Source organism: Anabrus simplex, chromosome 1 (genome assembly GCF_040414725.1).
Source record: "Anabrus simplex isolate iqAnaSimp1 chromosome 1, ASM4041472v1, whole genome shotgun sequence".
Taxonomy (NCBI): Eukaryota; Metazoa; Arthropoda; class Insecta; order Orthoptera; family Tettigoniidae; genus Anabrus; species Anabrus simplex.
The window spans coordinates 1192537055-1192562346 of NC_090265.1; the positions used below are offsets into that span (position 1 = coordinate 1192537055).

Sequence of the window (25292 nt, forward strand, 5' to 3'; positions counted from 1 at the left end):
TCCTTGTTTCATAGACTGACAAGTTATTTTTGTCCAACTCAGAGGGAGAGACACAATCCATTTGAGCTTATTTCCAAAAGGTACCAAATCCAAAAGTAAAATTTTACAGGAGAGGGAAAAAATGCTCAAAGTATATAATTTCAAGTGAAAATTCATTTTAGCACTTTTATTATTGTTTAGATAGAATAAAAGCAGTACCATATTATAAAGTATTTCCATTTAAACCTTTTTAAGTTAAAGAAATATTTAAGAAAAGAGGATGGATTTGGTACTTTTTGGCACTGAAACTCTGCATACTTCCCTCTGAAAGCCACAAATTTCACTGCAATCACCATAAAACTGACTGGATCTATATATTGAACCCGACAGGGGCATGATCCAAGGACCTTGGGTTGATATCGATCTCCGTAATTACGCACGCAATGCTATTTAAGGGAAAGAATGCTGAAAATGATTAATATTCATATCATTAATAGAGGTCATACTGAAACTAATTAATATTCATACCATTAAGATAGATAAATTGTGTCTTTTAAAATTATTCTACAAGATTTCTTTGTCTGCGACTTATTGCGCAGTATTATCCTTTGTGTAGCGAGGGCCCCGCAGATGAAGCCAAGCCAACTTAGACCCGGGAGGGGTTACGAATGGGGATTCCCTGTGACATCACTCGAGAGAAGACATCCCTCCTCAAGACTCACAGAATGAGGGGAAACTAACTTTTTCGAAACGGAATATAGGAGCCATCTTGGAATCGGACTGGCCAACTTAATTACCTACGAGGTAGAAAATTAATAAAACTCGAATTAGGGGCTCATCTCCCGATTTAAAAGGGATAAATGTTACTGGGACATTTATTTAGAGTGTTTAATGTCCTCTTCCGTGATAACTTTCAGCCGAAGAAAGAATACTGTGTTGTTTCTGCGTGGAAAAGTACTGAGGCCATCTGGTTATTCTCACGACACGTCCTCGACGGAGGGACTTCACCCCGTGTGGTAGGGGAAGCAGAACATATTTTAATTAATTTAAAGAGATTCACCGAAGGATAATTGAGTGGTTATGTCTCAATCGCACCAACTAGATATTGGTCACCGATCACCCGTACTATTTTACCTCGAGTACGCCGGGAATAGGCGCTACGCAAATTAGTGGAAGGGGTATCGCTCCCTAGTAAAAACTACTGCAGGAAGGGACAAGGGTCAGTCCGGGTTTGCGGCTTATCGACGGCGAAGCTATGCTCCGTTAAGCCCTCGTTAGGTCTTTGTTCAAGTGAAATTAATTCCTATTTTAAGTGAAATAATACAATTTGCATAAACAGTGTTTAGTTTGATCTCTGTGACGCCAGTGTTAACTTTTTGGAAAACCGTGACGTGAAAAGTCATATTATTATGATTACTATAATATAATAATCTTACGTAGTCGCATAGGAGATCGTGACCGGACGTTCACATTGAATGCTGTTAACCGGAGTGTGAATTAAACAGTGACGTTGTGTCTGTACAGGATTAAGTGCTAGCGGCTCCAACATCATCAAACAATGGCTCATCAACTTCAAGATGGAATGGTAATGGAAGTCATCACCGTGGTGCCCATGGAGGAGGAGTAAACTCAGGATGGACTTCCCGAGTTGACGAAGGCATCATCATGTGATAGAGATGAGTACAAAGTTCTAATATCTGGCATGCATAGAAGGGATGGGAATATTTATTGTAAACTGACGCTATAAGAGATTAAAAGATGTAGTCCTGTTGAAATAGAGCGCCGGAATGGGCGCGTAGTAATTAAGTCTTAGCTTGGGAAACCGACTACAGGTCTGAGTAATCGAGTGTAAATAATTAAGGGAATATAATACTTTAGCCTTGCATGGGATAGAGATTCATTCATTTATTTCTTTCTTGGGAGATTCTGTTTGTTTACGAGCGTCAGAAGACAAGTAATAATTAGTTTATGGGAGTGCAGTGAGAGTAGTTATTAGAGTATTCATTAATTTGATAAGTGTATGGTATGTAAAATGGTAAGTACTACTGTACGCAAGGCACGTCACTACGAGACTCAGTGGCCAAAGTGACAACCTCAAATTCCACCCTTTGAAATACTTAGATAGGGAGTGATGAGATGAATTGATTATGTGATAAAATTGATCAAGAAATGATCCTAAAGCGTGTGTCAAACATCCATTCGCGTGGATAGTAATCAATTAATTAATGTATTGCCGTGTGACGAAAATGTAGCCATGTGCCGACCATCGATTAATTAGCAGTCAGTGACCAGATGTTAATTGCTGCGCGAGTGCTTAAGTGTGTTGTAATTGCTGAATAGATTCCACACGATGACCATGTATATGGAATGTAGCGGGTAAGCTATGTAGGACGGCAGGAATAATAATAATAATAATAATAATAATAATAATAATAATAATAATAATAATAATAATACAATAATAACGATCGGGCAAAGATTACCATTATAATACGGGAGTCGCGATGTGAGATGATATGATACTGTTGGGTAAAGGTGTTGAATTCAAGGTGATTTGCGCGAGTCATTTTAAGACCGCAGTTTATTGTGGAAGTAAGTCCGAGTGATGTGTTACAGTTTCCTTTTGAAAGGGAATGTTACGCCTGTTAATGTGGGTGTCGACCCTTAGGGGAGGGTGAACCACCGTCTGGCCTTGGCCCAGTGTGTTTTCTTTTTTTTGTTTGAATGTCCCGTAAGCGGAGGAAGGAAGGACGTGGCTGTTAAAAGGGAAATGGGTTTCTTTGAACGGCAAAATAATGTGATTTACCTAACACGGCAGAGCTGTGTAATAATTGACACGCGACCCGACCGATGATGGTAATGTTTGCCAATGAATCGTTGTTAATTGTGCGAGTATAATTAGATAGGGATTACAGGACCCTGCCTTCATCGCAAGAGGTTGTCAGTTCGATGCTCAACGTAGGCATTGGAGGCCTACAGTGTCAGAAGGAAGATCAAGTGCCTTTTCACGTATTTTTCTTGCATATCATGTACCATGTATGTGTTTTTATGTCATGTGTGGTTGTACATAAGGTCAGTGGTGGTTCTGTCCATCAGCTTGACGATGCCTAGAATAGCGAGGGTCGGTTCGATCCCAGGTGTTGTATCATATGTGTGTATTTTCATTTTTTTTTTGTCATTTCATTGGGAAATCTAGGTCTTTATTAGAATAGGGATTGCTCAGACGTGTTGTCGGACGCATGTTAGTTTTATGTGTTAGCGATAATATAGCCTCAGTGTTATGATAAAATTTCCATTCGCTATATGTCACGATACATCGCTTCGCGATAACGTACTCGTTTCTATCACGTACCACGGACAGAGGTCCACAAACAACCTACAACCAGCATTTGTAAATTTTAATATAATTCATTAGTGTTATTTAATGCATCATTTCCCATTATCATTAAGGTTCAATAAACCGGTTTGTGAGTTAAATATTTTAATTCGAAGGTGTTCTCATTTTTAGTTATATGCCCCGCTTCTCCTCCCTTGTACGCCTCTAAGCTTACTTTAGTTCAGCGCCTATTTATTTCTTATTTCTTGACCTGTCAGCGACCCTGTAGATCTCATGCCGGTGCCAGTTAGGTAGGGGGCGGGTGCAATATACAGTGAACAAATGATGTTATTTATAGCGAAGGGCACAGATTAGTTAAATAGTAGTAAATGCATTCGTCAAGAAAAAAAAAAAAAGAAAAAAAAAAAGAAAAAAGTGTTCTGTTGCCACACGTGTTCCAGAAATGGCTCCTCATTGGCTGCAAGGATATATGTTATGTTTTGGTCAGTTCACCCCCATACGATTTTGTACTTACTGGCATCAACGACGATTTTCAACTACCTGTTTGACATGGAATTGGACCGTTTTGATGATTTCTTTTTTTTTCTCTCTTGATATTATGTAGCTTCTTTCCAATATATGTATACCATCACCATGTTAATTTTGAATATTTTGGATTCGGTACCTTTTGGAAATAAGGGTCTCAAATCCCCCCCCCCCCCCCCCCAGAAAGTTAAGAGATGCAGAAAGTCTGATTTGATAGATCTCAAAGTTGATGTACGAGAAGATCAATTGGGTGATGAGGAAATATTTACTCGAACTGCAGCTCCACAAAAACATAAAGGGTCGTCGCCATAAGACCTATCTGTGTCGGTGCGTCGTAAAGCCCCTAGCAAAAAATCATAAAGGTAGCATTAACCCCAAAAAACTATGCCAAATTTTTCACTGAATTTAGACAGTTTTACCAGAAAGTAATTTTGGAGGCATCCAATAAGTTACCATTGAATGACAACTTGCTGAACCAATCAGACTTGTCTTTGAGTGAATAGTTCAGTTCAGTTTAGTGATGTAGAATTCTTTTGTTCTGGGATAATGTAACATTCCTTCCCATATCCACCCAGTGACCAAGAAAGAACAACTGTATGATGAATTTGTAATTACAAAAGTTTAGAAAAACATATGTTTTCTGTGATAAGGAAAAATAAAATAGTTACCAGACCTTCACTGAAAGAGAAAGTCTTTAACATAAAAATGGACATCCCTAAGCCATGCCACATATTTGTACCACCAAAAGAAGTGGTGGCTAATGCTAAGAAAGCAACCTATCAATATAATAAAACACTGCAATCAAGAGTGAGATTTGTACCAATGTTAACTTATGTTGTGATGTTCTCCACAAAACTAATGAATAAGGAAGAGTGGGGGTGGGGGATGTTGAAATCCTTCTATCTTTTGCTTTAGAACATTACTCAGTAGTACAGAAATTCATTCTGCAATGTAATGAAGAACACAATAATGAGTTTTTATTTTGCATTATTTTGCAGTTTTTTCTGACTTGGGATGATCAGTCAATACTTCATTTTTCAAGAGGGTTTTGGCTCAATATATAGTATTTTGAAGAATTTTCAGATCACTTTAAAAAGTGGTTTAAATTTAAGTATGTGTTTTTTATTGTCAGACTGAAAAAATCCAAAAGTAACATTAATTATTTTTCTTACACACGATTAAATTTGCTAAATATCTTTCATAGTCATGCAAACTGACCAGCAGTTGTTGGCAACTAAGATAGGTTTACGGAAAGGATTTATAACTGTACATCTGCTGTATCCGAGATATGTGCAGAAACACACAATAACAGATAATTAGAAGAAAGTATTTCCTAACATGTCTCAAGCACCAGCCCTTGCACGTACCCCTACAGCCAGTCATTTACCCCTGCGTACCTTAAGGCCAAGAACAAACAGAAAGGAGAAGGGAATGCAAACAACAGTTAATTTCCTGCTTCAGTACAGTTCAGAATTATCCTCACAAGTGTGTTCTATAGTTCTGCGCAAGAAAAGTGCTAGAAGTAAAACCACCACAAAGTGTACTTTTAAATCAGCTGGTATATGAATTTGGAAAAGACGTGTCTGCAACAGAAGGGCATCTTTTCTTTTGTAAATGTTGCAGTGTTAAAGGGAGTGCAGAAAGGAAATTTATTGTACAGCAGCACATTGAATGAGAAAACCATCTAGAATCTGTAATAAGTGTGAGGAACAAGTTTTCCTCGGTTCTTCAGGGGCAAAGTGTTAGCACTACATCCGGAGAATCAATATCTCTGTTTTTATATATAATTCCAAGTAAATTAGGAGATAATTATTTCTGTGAAACAAAGAGGTATGCAGAGAACAGAGGAGGGATATATTACTTGTAAAACCATAGTTACACAACCACCAGAATTCAGTTTGGTCAAATATTTTAGTCATTATTAACTTATAGCAATTTCCCATAAATTTAACAGCATCTTATTGGCCATTTTCAGTGATTTGTTAGGTCAACAACTCCTACCCGTACTGATGAAAATTACATAAAAATAATTTCTATCATAAAAATGATTTGCTAATGATTAATTCTGAAATAAGTGGATATATAGTAGAAAATTGTTGTCTCATTCACTTTCATTGAATCTCACTCAGTTACTATGGGGACCCTTGAAAACTCCATATCAGATAACATCTAGATTACACAAGCTAGCTTTCTTGTAATATTCAATCATTTCACATACATGAAAGAGAGAGAGAGATAGAGATATCTACTAGTGTCATGATGTTCATGACCATCACAACCCACTACAATACAACCCCTAATTTAACAGGTAAGTTTTGTCTTGAGATTCAGAACAAAAAGATGTGCTTATGATACAAAGCTATACATCTTCATTTTCAAAATCACATTAATAATTTGGACAAGTGAGTTGACCTTCCCTCATTATAAATACAGCTAACTGCTACATTGCATGCTATTATTCCATGAAAGTGAATAGAAGAAAGAAGCAGTAGTAATCTGAAAGAAGAAACTAACAACAATATGTATAGCAGCCCTACCTCTTGTTTATTTGCTGACATGTTCCAATAATCAAAGGCAGAATTATCTGTCTGACCATCTGTAGAAGGCACCATTTCTTCACCAATACCACCTCTAGAACGGAACTCATCTCCTGCCAGCAGCTGTGGTTGCTGTGGCAAATGTGGTTCCTGAGGTGAATTATCGGCACCTTGCTCTGGATGAGAGACATAACTGGACTGAATCTGCTCAGGAACAGCATCTTGTTCTTGACTGTATCCTACGTAGCAAAATACATCATAAGCTGCATGCAGAAATGAGCCATGGTAAAATCATTGTATATTCAGAAAGGGACCTTAAAAAGACATAAATCTTTAAAACACTTACATTATAAAAAAAGTATTTCAATACTGACTATCTGAAGGAATCAACGTCAAAAAAAAAGGGAACACAATAAGTCCTCTTTCCCCTGTGGATTAAGGTGGTAGATTGCATCCAAAGTGTTCCCTGCTAGTTTTAAAGGTGACTAAAGGGGAACCAGGGTCTCTCAACTTGAAAGCATGGGTTGGTGACCATGCTCCCTTAGCTGAGTCTAGTATTACTCCAACTTACTTGTGATATGCTCTTTCCTTTCAACTTTCCTACCTGACCACCCTTAGTCACTATTGGTCTTTTCAGACCCCAATAACTCTGAAAGGCCATGGGAGTCTCTCATTTTCACACCATTCATGTTTCTTCCCTTTCTTTTGTCAATACCTTCATTCTTTGAAGTGTTGCATTTGTTCTATTTTTACTTTGATTAGTAGGGAGTGGATTTTATGTAATTATATTTTTTTGGTATATGTTTTAACACAATATACAAAGTTTATTATTTGTAACGTGCATCCTCAAGTGTAAAACCTCTTCTTATTTCACATTAAAAAGCATATTTTCACAAATATTTTATGTAAATGCATATTTTTCAAAAATCCGTAAGCACATGCACTGCCTGACAAAAAAAAAATAATTGAAGCACCTAGACGGGAAGGAGGAAACTAAATGAAATTTCACGTGTTGGGAGGGTATGTGATGTTATTTCAGCGATTACAAAATCAAGTCAAATTTATAAAGAACTTGGCAGTACGAGCCCACTTATCAGTATGAATTCCATCTCCTCTGGCCTGGATACATGCACTGATTCGGTTGGGAAGGGCGTCAATAAAGCCACTGTATCCTCTCCTGAGGCAAGTTCGTCCACAACTGTTGTAACCGGTCCTTGATAACTTGGATACTGGAACTGGGGGAGATGAAGTCTGAGCTGGTTCCACACATGTTCCTTTGGGGGAAAATCTGGGGATCTTGCTGGCCACAGGACTTGACGTCCGAGCTGGCCCCACACATGTTCTCTCGAGGACAGATCTGGGGATATTGCTGGCCATGGGAGTACCTCAACATCATGCAGTCGTGTGTGGACGAGCATTCTTATATTGGAAAATGGCACCATGATACTGTCACATGAGGACGCAGGATGTGCTTAACGTACCATTGTGCTATCAGAGTTTCCTCAATCACTACCAGCCGTAATGTAAGGTCATACCTGATGGCTCCCTACACCATGATGCCAATAGCAACACCACTGTGCCTCTCCAGAATATTGGAAGAATGGGACTTCTCCCCAAGGTTGCTGCCATACTCACAGATGATGTTCATTCAGGGTAGTGCAGAACCAAGATTCATTATTTAGTTTATTTTCCGGGTTGAACCGTGTTGTTGTCTGTACATCACGTATAGTTTTCCGATGTTTCAAATACATTACAGTATTCTTTGTCAAGGCAACTGAAATACCCTTACTCAGACTGAGTAGGGGTACTGCTGCCTGGGAGAGTGATTACCTCGGATCAAGTAGAGGTATTTCAATCGCCTTGACAAAGAATACCGCAATGTATTTGAAACATCGGCAAACTGTACGTGATGTACAGACAACAACAACAACAACACGGTTCAACCCGGAAAATAAACTAAATAATTCTTTACACCGTGGAAGCTTCACCTCTAAGATAACAAGATTCATTGTTGAACACAATGCGATGCCATTCATCAGCAGCCCATGCTTCCCAGTTACAGACATATTGCAAACACAGCTGCCTGTGTTGTGGTGTTAACAGCAGTCTATGCATGAGATGATAATTCCCTAGTCCGGCTGCTGCTAGTCTCCGACCAATGGTGTGGGATGACAGAATATTGCAGGAGTCCATTACTTGTTCTCAGATAGCACGCACAGATGTGAAGAGATTATGCTGTGCTTGGTACAATATGACGACCCTCCCTTGTGGTGGTCAGACGTGGTCAACCGAAACCTTGACGATGAGTATGCCTTCCCTCATGCTCCCATGAAGTCCAACATCAGGTCACTGTCACATACAAATGCCCCACAAATCTGGATATTACAAGACTCAACCAGCAGGCCACATGGAGATCCACAATGAGGACCCATTCAAACTCTGTCAGGTGCTGATAACGCTGCCTCACACAAGTACGTAGAATCTCCATGTCCTTCACAGTGATCACTCAACATTTGAGGGTGTGTACGTGTATGAAGTTACATTGACATCTGACCATTTCTTCTAGGAGCTTGAATTTTTTTTGTCAGGTGGAGTAAATTGGCAATATTTGTACATGCATACATTTTCATTATAGATTGCTATGCCTTTTAATTATCAGTCTGTAAGCCTCTGTGAATTTACTAACCACCGCTATAAACCTCTATTACTAACTTGTTCTATATCTCTTAATCATTACAAACTGAGTCTAACCATCATCGTCTTTGTCTCCCTTTGCTTCCCTTACCCTCCATAACAGAGTCCATTATTCTCCCATGTAACCTGTCCCACTCCATTTGCCTCCCATGACCACACTAACGAAGTCAGTTGATGCGCACAGCTTCATCCACAGAGTTCATTCCTAACTTAGCCTTTATCTCCTCATTCCGAGTACCCTGATGCCATTGTTCCCACCTGTTCGTACCAGCAATCATTCTCCCTACTTTCATGTCTGTTACTTCTAACTCATGAATAAGATAACCTGAGTCCACGCAGCTTTCACTCCCATAAAGCGAAGTTGGTCTGACCAATGTAAAGTAGTTTTGTCCAGGAGATGACTTCCTTCTTACAGTATACTGGTGACCGCAACTGCAAGCTCACTGCATTAACTTTGCTGTACCTTGATTCAACCTTCAATCTGACATTCAATTCTCTTGGAATTCTTATCTACTGACATATTGTGGGAAAGGCTAATTTTCATACCATACTCATTGCACCTATTTTCATTATTTTTAAGTTCTAAAACATTAAACTGCAGGCTTTCAGCACAATCTGCCATTTGACCAAGTTTTCAATATATCCCAAACTGCTTACTACATTTTCACCTTACTGAATCCCTCCCTGCCACTTAATATTCTTCAGCAGATGATCTATGTAAACTACGAACAACAAAGATCAAAGCGCACAGCCTCGTGTAACTCCTGTAAGTACCTTGACCTAAGAACTCATTCTAGCATCAATTCTCACTGCAATCCAATTGCCAACATAAAAGCCTTTGATTGATTTAATAATCTACTCTTAATCTTGTAGTCCCCCAGTATGGTGAAAATCTTTTCCCTCCGTACTCTGTTGTATGCCTTCTCTAGATCTAAGGAACAAACATAACTGTCTGTTCCTCTCGTAGCATTTTGCAATTACTTGCTGCAGACTGAAAATCTGATCCTGAAAGCCACTCTGTAGTCATCCAATTTACTATCAACCATTGATCGCACCCTCCCTTCCAGAATCACAATGAACACCTTACCTGGTATAATGAGCAATGAGATACCTCGATAGATGTTGCAATCCATTCAGTTTCCTTGCTTGTAGATAGGTGCAATTACTGCTTTTGTCTAGCTAGAAGGTACCTTACTACCACTTCATGCTAATCTTATTACTGTATGAAGCTATTTCGTGCCTGCTTTCCCACTATATATCACCATTTCAAGTCTTATTTTATTTATCCCTGCTGTTTTACAACAATGTTGTACCACCTTTTACACTTCCTCAAGTGTAATTTCATCAACATCATTGTCCTCTCCCCATGATTTTGGTTGTTCGTGATGTCACCAGGAAAATTTCTTTTTACGATAGGAAGATTTCCAAAATATTCCTTCCAGCTGTCCAACGATTCCCTGGGGTCCAATATGAGTTCACCTGATTTACCCAAAATACCATTCATTTCCTTTTTCCCTCCCTTTCTAAGATTCTCTATTACTGTCCAGAAAGGTTCTCCTGCTGCTTGACCTAGCCTTTCCAGGTTATTACCAAAATCTTCCCAAGACTTCCTCTTGGATTCAATAACTATTTGTTTCGTTCTGTCTCTTTTATCTCTCTGTATCAGTCCTTTTTTGGAGCCATTTCTGATACGCCTTTTTACTAAGTTTACAAGCTTCTCTCACTTCATCATTCCAGTTAGATGTTCGCTTTTCCCATCTTTACACACAGTTGTTTCTGATCACTGGCTATGTCATAACCAGGGCCCGGATTTCAATGACATGTCATCTTTTAACTGTTGCATCATAGAAGTTGCTAAGTTATATACAAATCCTGTTCATGGCCTCCAGATTACAAAAATGCGTATTTATTAAGTCATTTTTTTGTCATTTTTTGAAGTATTTGATTTTTAGGTAATTTTTTGTTTTTGCGTCATTATTTTGTCATTTCTAATTATTTTATTTTTGTTATTGGTTATTTTTAAATAAGAATCCACGTTTTACGTCATCAACCAACCAGCTCCTATATCTTGACATACTTGAAGGTTTATGTGAAGGTTCATCTTCGAAAGTTTCTGCACTCAGTTGTGAGCTGAGTACGTAGCTTTGTACATCCCTCACATTTGTGTCTTAACAGGAGGTGAGAACTAAGCTATTCTTGGGTGACCTTCAGACGAGGGCTAAGCCTTTATTAGTTCACCAGGGAAGTGTATTCACAGTGTGACGTCAGCAGTGAGGTATTTCCTTGTTCCTTCAGGTCAGTTTTAGTTGTACAGTTGTAGATCTCAGTTGTGTGTAACCATTTCAAGTGCGTGTTAAAATGCCAAAGGTAAAACCATCCAAGGCAGGTCAATTGAGACAAACTGTCTCTGAATTCGGGGAAGATACCTTTTCAACAGATGGTGAAATACTATTCTGTAAAGTGTGTGAAGTGAAAGTGGCAGCAGCAAAAAGAGTCACTGTTCAACAGCACGTCAGTCATGACAAACATGTGCACGGTATTCAGAATATCAGCAGAAAGAAAAGTACTCAACAGTTACTCATGCAAAACGCATCATCAAGCAGAGGTACAACCTCAGCCTTTTTTAATGAACTGTGTGAAGTTTTTGTCACAGCAAATATTCCTCTTCATAAACTAACTATGCCTAAATTAAGGCAGTTCCTAGCACGGTATACAGGTCATTCCATTCCAGACGAATCTACGCTAAGGAAAAATTACATACCGCTCTGCTATGAAAAGCACTTCAAAGAAAACGGGAAAGAACAAGCGGAAAGAAGATTTTTGTCTCAGTAGACAAAACTACTGATGTTGAAGGTCGTTACGTAGCTAATGTTATTGTAGGAACCCTGGAAATAGATAATCCCGGAGAAATATTTTTGCTAACTTCTGAAGTCCTGGAATCTGTCAATCATTCTACAATATGTCGAATATCTGACATGGCCATGGTTCTGCTGTGGCCTGACGGTGTGAGGTACGACGACGTTTTACTTTTCGTGACCGATGCCGCGCCTTACATAGTTAAAGCTGGTAAAGCTATCAAAGCTTTTTATTCAAGAATGTTGCATGTAACTTGTCTACCTCATGTTTTCCACAGAGTGGCAGAAGATGTGAGGGAGAATTTTCCTGACATTGATAGACTTGTGTCGCAGATAAAAATGGTATTTATCAAGGCCCCATCACACAGGAAACTCTTTAAGTCTCTAGCTCCCGATATCCCACCACCTCCGCAGCCTGTAGGCACACGTTGGGGTACGTGGATCAATGCGTGCGAGTACTACAGCGACAACTTTTTAGCAGTGAAGTGAGTGATAAACTCTCTAGAAGCCCAAGATGCCAGGGTTATCGAAATCGCCTAAGAGATGTTTTCAGCTGACATTGTGCACGGTAAGTTGACATACATTAAGGCAAATTTTAGCTCCCTGCCATCAGCTATTACACGACTTCAGGAGAGAGGTGCGACAATCGAACAAGCGACAGCTTTGGCGAGAGTAACGCAGGAAGCTTTGGAAAATTTGCGCGGTGAAGTTGGCGAGTCGGTATTTCGGAAACTAAAATCTGTTCTTGACAAATATGTAGGATACAAGGTTTTGTGCTCAGCTGTCCGGGTACTTAGTGGGGAAGATTTCAGTGTAGTGGATATTGAAGAAGAGCTGTCGTCACCAAGTGATTTAGCGCACTTCAAGTACGCACCTCTCGCATCTGTGGACGTTGAAAGGAGCTTTTCGATGTACAAGAATGTTTTGGCCGACAATCGACGTTCTTTTACCTTCGAGAATATACAGATGGTCACAGTTATCTACTGCAACACGGTCTTAGGTAAATATTAAAACCTACATAATATGGCATTATATATAGCTTTACAGTTAAATCTGCAACCGACGGCGATTACAATTATCTTTATAGGAACATTGTTTTACTTTTCAGATCATTTCTCTTTACGGAGTACCTGGTGTCAGAAGATCTTCGTACTAGTACATTTTGTTTCTAAGGAAAACCAAGATTACAAAACAAAGAACTGACATATTGCTATGTAAAAATTAGAGAAAATATCAATTATCAATATTGTTCATATCTAGAAATGTATATAATTTAGTTTCAAACAATAAATACTTGGGATTTTTAGGTCATTTTTGTTCGTTTTTAGGATATTATTTGATAATTTTAAGGTCATTTTTTAGCATTTTTAGGTCAACAAAATCCGGGCCCTGGTCATAACCTTTAGACAGCGATTTGATTTGATGCAAAAGTTGTTTACCTCCATGATCGAGTTAGCTAGCATTCTAACTTGCTCGTATTTGTCACCCTGCACAGGTTTTTTAAATAGAATGTCAGCAAAAGGCAATCACATTATTATGTAGATCATAGAATCTATGGCAAATACTACAGATTAAAATGCACACAGGGGACTGGGAAGATATTCACCCAACAGGAGGTAGTGGGATTGTGTCACTCCTGAGAGGAAGGTTAGTTGTTCGGGTCCAAATATCTTTAGCACGGTTGTGTGATTTTGTCTGAAATTCTAAGATCGAAGAAATATTTCCCTCATTGTCTGATACTATTTTTCTTTTATTAAAACAATGATTGGCTGTAAATTAATGCATCTTAACCTACAGAACAATGACAAATTGAAGTAGAGTACAGGATTGTATCTTCAACAATACGTGGAGGAATTTAAAAACATTTTGGCTGCTGATGGAAGTATTATTTTGCCAAGTTTGTGGTAAAACAGTAGGTTCAGATCAACGTTCTCAAGTATTCCAGAATTTGTTTAGAAATAAGCACATTGCAGCTGCTTTACGTTTGCGTTTGTGACAATTACTATACGTTTGCGTTCGTGACAATTACAATAGATGAACCAAGTACTTCAAATGTAGGCCCATCCAAATACTCCCCGTATTATTTAGATTTATGTAGATCATTTGTTTACAGCAACATTCCTTTCTTACATTCAAAAATATTAGGTAAAGACATCCACCTATTCAATACTAAAAATCATGATAATTGTTAAATCATCACATATTTTATTTAATCACATTTGTGGGACTGGTTTCAGTAGTAAGGTATGCCATCATCAGTCTGGGAAAGTATAACAAAGACATTAAAAAAGCTACATTAACATAGTTTCTTAAAAATGATATATACAAACAATTTTAAGGTGTTCGTGTGTGAACTGAAACATTTGCGTATGTTACAAGATTTGACGTAAGAGAATTTACATACGACAAACCTTGTAACATACGCAAATGTTCCCAAATATTCTTTCAATTTTTTCAAATTTAATTTCCTAGGATGTCTAGTTGCCACAAGTTTGATTGAAGATAATGGTTGACTAAAATCAAACTGTTATAACTGGTATATGTTTTCTTACTGGTGTCACTGCTGATGTCCAAAGTGCTTTCTGTTTAATTACCTTTATGCCTTTTCCTCTGAATAATATAAGGTCTATTGTGCTAGTGCCATTCGATGCTGTGTGTGTTAACATGTCAGGTGTGTTAATGAGGTTATGTCCTCTTTCTTCTAGTGCATCGAAGATTTGATCTGTTTTATGGCTCTTTCTTCTAGTGTATCGAAGATTTGATCTGTTTTATGGCTTGGTTTATCAATTCGTGCATTGAGATCGCCTGCAAAAATTACTCGTTTATCAAACATAATTCGTGTTAAAGCTTCTGTTATTTGTTCAATGACACAAGAGATTTCATCATCTGAATTAAAATCGTGTGCGTGAATTGTGGAATGAACACTGTGAAAGATTACATGCAAATATTGCAGTAAAAGACAAATATCAATAATAAAACTATGACTAGAGTAATGTAATATAGCTTTTGTATTTTAGAAATTATGCACATTTTCATTAATAATTATTATGTACAAACTAGATAACAATAAAAAAAGTGAAATTTTTCTCAGATACTTCATTCACAAACATCAAAAAGAACTTACTAATAAAGTCCCAAGAGACTTGAAACAAATTCCCGCCCCCGTCCTTGTTTCAACGGTTTCTTTTTCTTCACTAGGATTTCTATCCATTTTGGAACGAGACCAAAAATTCCCGTAACGGTTTTCTTACATACCAGGCGTTTTTTTTCCCAGTCACATCTGGAATAGTGAAAGACACACTACACTACATCCTGACTGAATATGAAATCCGGAAGCTAATTATTATGAACCCAAGTACCCCTTTATCGAGAGCCATGCCCAAAATCCACAAGAATAGTATTCCTGTAAGACCCATTAACTATAGGAATAGTCCTACCTACAAAGCATCCAAATTCATACATGATTTTTTGAAGAAACACTGCAGATTTTTATTCAAGTATCCCATCAAATATTCAATTTTTCCAAATTTATTCAAACCTCATATTACAGCCCCATTAAACATTACATTCTTAAGGCATAACTAATATGCATTCTAATATACCTGTCAACAAAACAATTAACGTTATTAAGAATAATCTATACAAACACAGCTCCCTAAACAGATATGAAATGTAAAAATTTATTGATATCTTGAAATTTGTTCTTTCTAATAATTATTTCTCATTTAATAATATAATTTACCAACAGAAAGGCCTCCCTATGGGAGCACCCTTTTCAGGCATATTTGCAGAAATTTGTTGACCATCTCAAATAAAATAAGATCTTTAACAAAATGGAGGGAACTGCTTTTTGAACTTATGTAGACGACACTTTTACAATAATTGACCAGAAAGTCTCTAATGGCGAAACAATTCGCGATCTTTTGAACCAAATAGATCCTCCTAAAAAAAATTACGTTAGAATCAGAAGTTGACAAATCACTGAATTTCCTAGATTTAACTGTCACTAGGACTAATGAGAAACTTGCCTATAACATCTACGGAAAACCCACACAGATATTACTGAAAGATGGGATTATTTTCACCCTGAAGGTGGTTGACCTTCTTTTGTTGGCTTCCTCTCGATTGCAAATTTCTCTAGCAGCTGATCTATAAGACAGAGTTGGAAGTCAAGTAGCTGTGGATTGTTTCCAGTCTTCACCTTGAAAATAATGTAAGAGTTCAGCACTGAAATGTCAGTCAGGTAAAAGAGAGAGAGAGAGAGAGAGGCAACTTCACATACCACATTTCAGCGTTTTTCTGACATTTGCAGTGAAGTTTACTTGCATATCAGCTCTGTCAATTGGGCTCATGTTCTCACTATAATCCAGTACACTCGAGAGTTTATTTTTATTCTGCCCTGTGGCGTGATCTGTCTCATCAGTTTCTACCATCACGTTCTCATGTATGGTAGTAAGCATAGTAACATCCCTTTTGTCATGCCATCTTTGCTGCAGCCATAAAATACATTCTCCTTTTTGAATTTGAATCCATTTTCAGTTTTTTTCTGCCTGACACTAGCTCCACTATTTTCCTTGCACAGATAGTCAAAAAGATCTGGGCTTGTGTTCCAGTTGTCGGCATACAGGTTGGGGCATTTACCAATGTAAGGTGCTGTTAAAGTTTTGACAGCTGACCTGGACACTCCAAGTCTTCCATTGTGTTCTATTTCCCTATCCTCTCCAGTATAAACAATAAAGGATAAACCCAGTTTTACAGTCACAAAGTATAAACACCTTTATATCAAACCTGTGTCACTTTGATGGAATGTACTGTTTTCATTTTAGGCGGCCTTTCCAAGCAACTAGGGTCTCATCAATATACATATTTTGGAAGGGATAGAATATAGATAAACATTTCTCTCTGAAATAGTTTATTATAGGCCTCATCATCATCATCATTTCTTCGCTCCAGCAAGCCGGGTGCGGTTGTGTACGAGCATCCTCCAGTTTGTTCTATCCATCCACAGATTCTGCTCATATATGCGACACCAGTTCACATCACTAATTTCAAGGTCCTTCATTATCTGTTTTTCCCAAGCATCACAAAGTCTTCCTCTTGGTCTCTTCCCAGGAACATTCTGGTCAAAGTATGTTCGAGGAGTCCTGTCTTTTCATGTGACCATACCATTGCAATTTCTTCACTTCTAGAGTCTCCAGCAAGCTTTGTAAAGTCTGTCACATGGGGTTTGGATGTTTTTGTCAGAAAAGTGAAGAAGTCGTAGAATATGGAGAAATCGTTGCGAGAGGTCACCTTGTTGAACATTAGAGTTTCAATCAATTTGTTTGTTAACCAATAGTCTTTCATCCTGTTTTTCTTCACATGGCCCATCAACAAAACAGTTGCCAGGAAAACATAAAGTGTCTCCGCTGTTATGCCTTGCCACTTACATAACTTCGACTTTTCCTTTATGTCCGTATTTTCTGTAACAAATATGTAGTACTTGTTCATTTCTGACACTATCATGATCAAAATATTATGGTCAACAAGTTCTTTGAAAATTGACACTTCAAGTCTTGAATTCTTATCATTCAAAAGAAGATTTTCGCCCTACTCAGGGTCATCATCAACCATAATCAAATAAATACACATTTTAGCTGAAATATCCTTAAACAATACGTATTCTACTAATTATATTGTATTCTATTGTAATAATGAGACATGAAGTTCAACTTGGTCAAAAATCTATATATAAGTTTCTATGTTACTATTAGCTGGAATACACACCTCACAAATATAGGGTTTCTTGCTATTATAGTTCACTTTAAGCCATATTGATTCATTTCCTAATTACAAACATTTACCGTATCTGAACATAATGTAGATTTAACACTCATTAAACCCCTCCACCAGTTTTTGTTTTAGTAGCCAGTAAGTCTCTTTTCTGTAAACAACACACCAGGATAGAAGATCTAAATGATAGGGTAACTTCACCTTTACAATACTGTACAATATTATTCCTTTTTATTTTACTTTAAAAAATGACATGTTTTGTCACTTCCATGTGAGACATCTTCAGCCTAAATGTAATTATAATAAAAAGTGCATGATATTCTGGGTAACACTAAAAACAATGACTTATCCATAAATTTTTAAGAGTTAAAATGTCTCTGTCTATCATATGTGGACACAGTTAAAAAATAGTTCATGTTGTTAAAATATTTTATGTCATAGGAGCCGAATTTTGATTCTCAAAATAAAAAACCGATGTGAAGATCACAAAAGTAGAAATATCATCATCTCAAGTTTATGGATGCTTGAGTGCATGTGTATCTGGTTGAACAGGGCTTCATTTTCCTAGGTGGAATTTCCCAATATAATGATTATGTAGCCAAAGAAATCATGTGGTTCATATATTGAGGGTATGTGAAATATTCTTTAACATTAAGTGATGATTAAACTTGCCCTTCTCACATTTAAATTATTGAGAATAACGCATATAGGAACCTTGGGTTTATAATTAAAAATTCTTATAGCCTTAGTAAATCTTCATTTATTTCATTTATATTTTGCATTAGTTCGATCAAATTTGGAATATGCCTCTATTATTTGGAATCAAGCAATGAAGCTACATATAGATTTGTGTGAAAGGATCCAGAAAAGTTCTTGAAATACATATATTTCAAACAAACCAGAGAATATCTAAAAATTTGATCTTATTATAAAATGATGGAAAAATTTAGGTGTGAAAGACTTTATTTAACAAGACAATGTCAGTTGGTGATGTTTCTCCATAAACTAGTTAGCAACGATAGGTGACATGGAACTAACTTGTCAACTTCTATTTTATGCAAATAGAAAACAGGCAGGAAATTTAGGAACTTGTTTTTGTTGCCAAGAGTTAATACGTATAAACAAACAAATCCACTTCTATATACAATGATAAAACATACATACATTATCATTATAGACTGTTATGCCTTTCAGTGTTCAGTCTGCAAGCCTCTGAGAATTTACTAAACGTCACCACAATCCTCGATTTGCAACTAGTGTTGTGGCCTCTTTTAGTTCTATACCTCTTATCTTTAAATCGTTAGAAATCGAGTCTAACCATAGTCGTATTGGTCTCTCTCTACTTCTCTTACCCTCCATAGCAGAGTCCATTATTCTCCTAGGTAACCTATCCTCCTCCATTCGCCTCACATGACCATACCACCGAAGCCGGTTTATGCGTACAGCTTCATCCATCGAGTTCATTCCTAAATTAACCTTTATCTCCTCATTCCGAGTACCCTCCTGCCATTGTTCCCACCTGTTTGTACCAGCAATCATTCTTGCTACTTTCATGTCTGTTACTTCTAACTTATGAATAAGATATCCTGAGTCCACCCAGCTTTCGCTAACGTAAAGCAAAGTTGGTCTGAAAACAGATCGATGTAAAGATAGTTTCGTCTGGGAGCTGACTTCCTTCTTACAGAATACTGATGATCGCAACTGCGAGCTCACTGAATTAGCTTTACTACACGTTGATTCAATCTCACTTACTATATTTCCATCCTGGGAGAACACACAACCTAAATACTTGAAATTATCGACCTGTTCTAGCTTTGTATCACCAATCTGACATTCAATTCTGTTGAATTTCTTACCTACTGACATCAATTTAGTCTCCGATAGGCTAATTTTCATACCATACTCAAAGCACCTATTTTCAAATTTCAAGATATTAGACTGCAGGCTTTCGGGACAGTCTGCCATTAAGACCAAGTCGTCAGCATAGGCCAAACTGCTTACTACATTTCCACCTAACTGAATCCCTCCCCACCATTTTATACCTTTCAGCAGATGATCCATGTAAACTACGAACAGCAAAGGTGAAAGATTACAGCCTTGTCTAACTTCTGTAAGTACCCTGAACCAAGAACTCATTCTACCATCAATTCTCACTGAAGCCCAAATGCCTTTGATTGATTTTAATAATCTACCTTTAATTCCATAGTCCCCCAGTATAGCAAACATCTTTTCCCTCGGTACCCTGTCATATGCTTTCTCTAGATCTACGAAACATAAACACAACTGCCTATTCCTCTCATAGCATTTTTCAATTACCTGCCGCATACTGAAAATCTGATCCTGACAGCCTCTCTGTGGTCTGAAACCACACTGGTTTTCGTCCAACTTCCTCTCAACGACTGATCGCACCCTCCCTTCCAAGATGCCAGTGAATACTTTGCCTGGTATACTAATCAATGAGATACCTTGATAGTTGTTGCAATCCTTCCTGTTCCCTTGCTTATAGATCGGTGCAATTACTGCTTTTGTCCAATCTGAAGGTACCTTACCAGCACTCCACGCTAATTTTACTACTCTATGAAGCCATTTCATCCCTGCCTTCCCACTATACTTCACCATTTTAGGTCTAATTTCATCTATTCCTGCTGCCTTATGACAATGGAGTTTATTTACTATCCTTTCCACTTCCTCAAGCATAATAATGGCGGCAGTGAAGAAGTGCATGTGAGAGAGCTCCGTAAACCACCTAGCAAATCAGCAAGTTTAACTATAATTCGTGTGTACTTTGGATCAAGTTTCATAACTAAATAACACTCAGTGGTTACATACATTCATTCACAATGTCTCTAAAGTCATTGAACAAGCGGATTTCTTCATTCGAAGAAAAGCTAAATGACATCCAAGCTCGCTTTGAGAAGGCAACGCGCGCCGCCAACAACAGTGATACCAACCCCGGCGATGTTTCCCTAGACGCACTCGCCCTTGAGTTCCAGTCTTTCAGAGCTGCTGTCACTGAGGAGCTCAAGGAGGTGAAGTCTGAACTTACCGAAATGCATAACCAGATCTCCAAACAGGACGACCTAATGGACGAAGCAGAGCAGTACAGCAGGAGAAACTGCCTATTACTCCACGGGGTGGCAGAAGCTCCGAACGAGGACGTCTATGATAAGGTGTTCGGTGTTGTGAAATCCCACCTAGGGATAGACTTGACATTGGACAATTTAGATCGCTGTCACAGGATTGGGAAACCAAGGAGAACTACAGCTTAGGTAGTGACGGGAGGGAAAAGGACCATCATAATAAAGTTCACGCAATATCACGAACGTGACCGTATCTGGCGTGCAAAGAAATCGCTGAAGGGATCGGGTATGCTGATAACAGAATCGCTATCAGCAACGAGAAAGGACATACTAAACGCCGCGCGTGACCACTTCGGTCAGAAATCTGTATGGACTAAGGATGGACGTATCATTATTCTAAGCTCTGATGGGAAGAAAATTCAAGTGACCACACGAGCTGACCTTAACAATGTTATTCAAGCAGCTAGGGGGTGAAACAGTGTGAAGTAACGACAATGTGGATTAGTTTAAGTTTGTATTATAGTGTTTTATTATTGAGTGTGAATGTGATTGAGTGCATGAAAAGCCGGCGCGATATCAGAGGAAATACGCAGGTAAGAAGCATGTATTCTTATTGGCATTCTGCTTTGTGTGATGAGTACTGTTATAACCACTGCCAGCTGTGGACCTGACTGTCCCCCTACCCCTAACCTCTCCTATCCGAGAACGGAGACACCCCGCTCCCAGAGCTCATTAGTGAAAGTATTTCAGGCCAACGCACGTTCATTGAACTGCATTCATTTAAATTCTCAATCCCTACCTGCTCACCTTGACGAGCTAACAGCTCTCCTTGAAAACAGTAATGTACACGTAGCTTGTATCAGTGAGAGCTGGTTACGCGCAACTATCCCTAGTAGTATGGTACACATAACGGGCTATAATATTTATAGGCATGACCGAGTAGATAAAAGAGGTGGAGAAGTAGCCTTGTACTGTAGAGATGATATTAAATGTAAAATCGTATGCACATCTGCCCACTGTGCCGACCCGAGACCTGAGTTCATTTTTGCCGAGATCACTGTGACAACAGTTAAAGCCCTAATAGGAGTTGTTTATCGGCCACCACGGGTAGGTCACCTCTCAGACATTGAAGACATCCTGCAGAGACTATCACCTGCTTATGAACATATTTTAATATTTGGAGACTTCAATACTAATTTACTGGAACAGGCTGGAGATACAAAGAAACTCTTAAGTATTTTCCAGACGTGTGACATGACAATACTTCCACTAAAACCGACAAATCATACCTCATCTTCACATACACTAATTGATTTAATGGTTACTAAGAACCCACAGAAAATAGTGTCACATGGACAAATTCCTACCCCTGGCATATCGACACATGACTTAATATACTTGTCTTACTCGCTCAAAGTACCGAAGTATAAGTCCAGATACATCACATTCAGGGACATTAAACATATAAACTTAGATCATCTGAGAGTTGACGCTTTGAATAGTCCTTGGGATGACGTAAAAAATATAAACGGTCCCGATAAGAAAGTTGAAACTTTAAGTTCACTTATACTTGGTCTCCTTGATAAACATGCACCTAAGCGTATGGCCAAAGTCTCCCGACCTCCTTCTCCATGGCTGACCGATGACATTAAACAAATGATGTCTCACCGTGACGCGTTACACCGGCTCTACAGACGCACACACTCTTCCAGTGCCCTTGAACAGTATCGGACACTTCGGAATAGAATTAAAGTAATAATTCGAAATTTTTTTTTTTTACAATCACCTGGCTGGAAATTTAAATGTGTCAAACACCTGGAAACAACTTCGTTCCATTGGAATTGGGAAAGCTTTGCCCCAGCCATGTAATCCAGACATCTCTCTGGAAAGATTGAATGCTCATTTTTCTGAAATAAAAATTAAACCGGAAATACACACAATATCACAGACTATAAAATCACTTCTGAACCAGCCACCACCAAATAGGCCATTCTTTGAATTTCGCGAAGTCACAGAGATTGACGTGAAACGCGAGGTATTATCAATCACATCATCTGCTGTAGGACCTGATGAAATACCCATACTCATAATACAACACATCATTGACATTATTCTTCCCGCCATTACTCATATGTACAACACGTGCCTCACAAGTGGCCTCTTTCCAAAAATGTGGAAAAATGCCATTATAAATCCTGTTCCCAAAACTTCCTCACCTGTACTTATAACAGATTATCGACCTGTTTGCATACTTTCATCTCTCTCCAAGCCTCTTGAACGCATAGTACACGTGCAATTAACCGACTATTTAAATAAATACAAACTACTTGACCCTTTACAATCGGGTTTCAAAAAGGGACACAGTACGGCCACTGCTCTGCTGAAAGTTACAGACGACATGAGACGTGCTATGGACGAAAGGCAGGTGACGTTACACTTCTTGATTTTAGCAGCGCTTTTGACACAGTAAATATAGACGTACTGGTTGCTAAATTGAAATCGCTTCACATTGGACGGACAGCTCTAGAATTCTTTCTCTCATATCTTATGGAACGAAAACAACGCGTAATTCTTCAGAATAGGTCATCCGAATGGGTAATGAAATATTCAGGAGTACCACAAGGCTCTGTACTTGGACCACTTCTCTTTATTATATATATTAATGATATATCGACACGGCTAAGACACTGTAAATACCACTTGTATGCTGACGATCTACAGATCTATTATCATTCCAAAATTTCAGACATCAATCAAGCAATAGGTTATATGAACTCTGACTTAAATAATATCTGTGCATACGCTCATGAAAACTGTATTTTAATTAATCCATCAAAATCTAAAGCTATTATTGTTGGGCAGACGAAACAAATCAGTGCGGCAAAAAACAAAAACATTCCTCCACTAACTTTATCTGTTAAAATTATTCCGTACGAAAACTCGGTAAGAAATCTTGGTGTAATTATAAACGAGAATCTTAACTGGGGAGAGCACATTACAAATATCTGTAGAAAAGTGTACGCGTCCCTTCACCCACTAAAATATCATCAAAATATGCTGCCACTACTGTGACGTAGTACTAATTGATGCCAAGAAAGAGAACAACTAAACCGATTACAACGTGCTATGAACTCATGTATTAGATTTATCTTTTCCTTGCGCTATGATGTTCATGTTACCCCTTATTATCGACAACTTTCCCTTCTAAAATTTGAACAATATAGAAACCTCCACGTGGCAGTATTAATCTTTCGAGTATTAAAAGGGAATATCCCATACTACTTATCTTCACAACTCAATTTCCTATCCTCTTTCCACCAGCATAACACACGCTCCGGCAGTACACTTGCTATCCCTCTCAGCAGGTCAGCAGCATTTAGCCGTTCCTTTGTTGCAAATTGAGCTAGAATATGGAATTCTCTCCCCCAAAACATTAGAGCCATAAATTCCTTAAATTCCTTCAAGTTGTCTTACCGTGAGCATCTCCTCGATGTGTGCCGCCAGGCTGAATGAATCTGGTAGAGTGAATGTGTGTATGAATGTACGTTTACTGTGCTTAGGGTATTTTGTGTCATTCAACTTTTAATTTGTAATGATAGTTTTAAGACATGACTAAGAATATTTATTGAGTTTATGTTATTTTGTTTCATACTTTGTTTCTAGTTTGTAATGGTAATTTTAAGATAAGATTATGAATATTGCTCTTAGATGTACATTGTTAATGAAGTGTGGTTAAGTGTAAGAGAGGACCACGAGTCCTAACTTCGCCACTACAAATAAAGGCAAATAATAATAATAATAATAATAATAATAATAATAATAATAATAATAATAATAATAATAATAATAATAATAATAATAATAATAATAATAATAATAATAATAATAATAATTTCACCAACATCATTTTCCTCCTCCCCATGAGCTTGGCTGTTTGCTACACCACCAGGATGATTTCCTCTTACATTGAGAAGATGTTCAAAATATTCCCTCCACCTCTCCAGTGATTCCCTGGGATCTATTATGAGTTCACCTGAATTACTCAAAACACTGTTCATTTCCTTTTTCCCTCCCTTCCTAAGATTCTTTATTACTGTCCAGAAAGGTTTCCCTGCTGCTTGACCTAGCCTTTCCAGGTTATTACCAAAATCTTCCCATGACTTCTTTTTGGATTCAACAACTATTTGTTTTGCTCTTTTTCTTTCATATACGTACAAATCCCTGTCTGCCTCGCCCCTTGCTTGGAGCCATTTCTGATAAGCCTTCTTTTTACGTTTACAGGCTGCTCTCACTTCATCATTCCACCAAGATGTTTGCCTTTTCCCATCTTTACACACAGTTGTTCCTAGGCATTCCCTTGCTGTTTCTACTACAGCATCCCTGTATGCCACCCATTCACTTTCTATATCCTGAACCTGCTTACTGTCTACTGTTCGAAACTTCTCACTAATCATATCCATGTACTTCTGTCTAATTTCCTCGTCCTGGAGATTTTCTACCCTTATTCGTTTGG

General features: G+C 38.0%; 1 protein-coding gene across 3 annotated transcripts in view; it reads right to left on the minus strand.

Annotated features, from left to right (window-relative positions):
- Window positions 1–25292, minus strand: part of Sec16 (Secretory 16) — a 753833-nt gene that overhangs the window by 299434 nt on the left and 429107 nt on the right. For all 3 annotated transcript variants that reach the window (XM_067137541.2, XM_067137539.2, XM_067137540.2), the window contains exon 22: window positions 6379–6617. In XM_067137541.2, the coding sequence (XP_066993642.2) occupies window positions 6379–6617 (239 nt within the window). The remainder of the gene's footprint in view (window positions 1–6378; window positions 6618–25292) is intronic.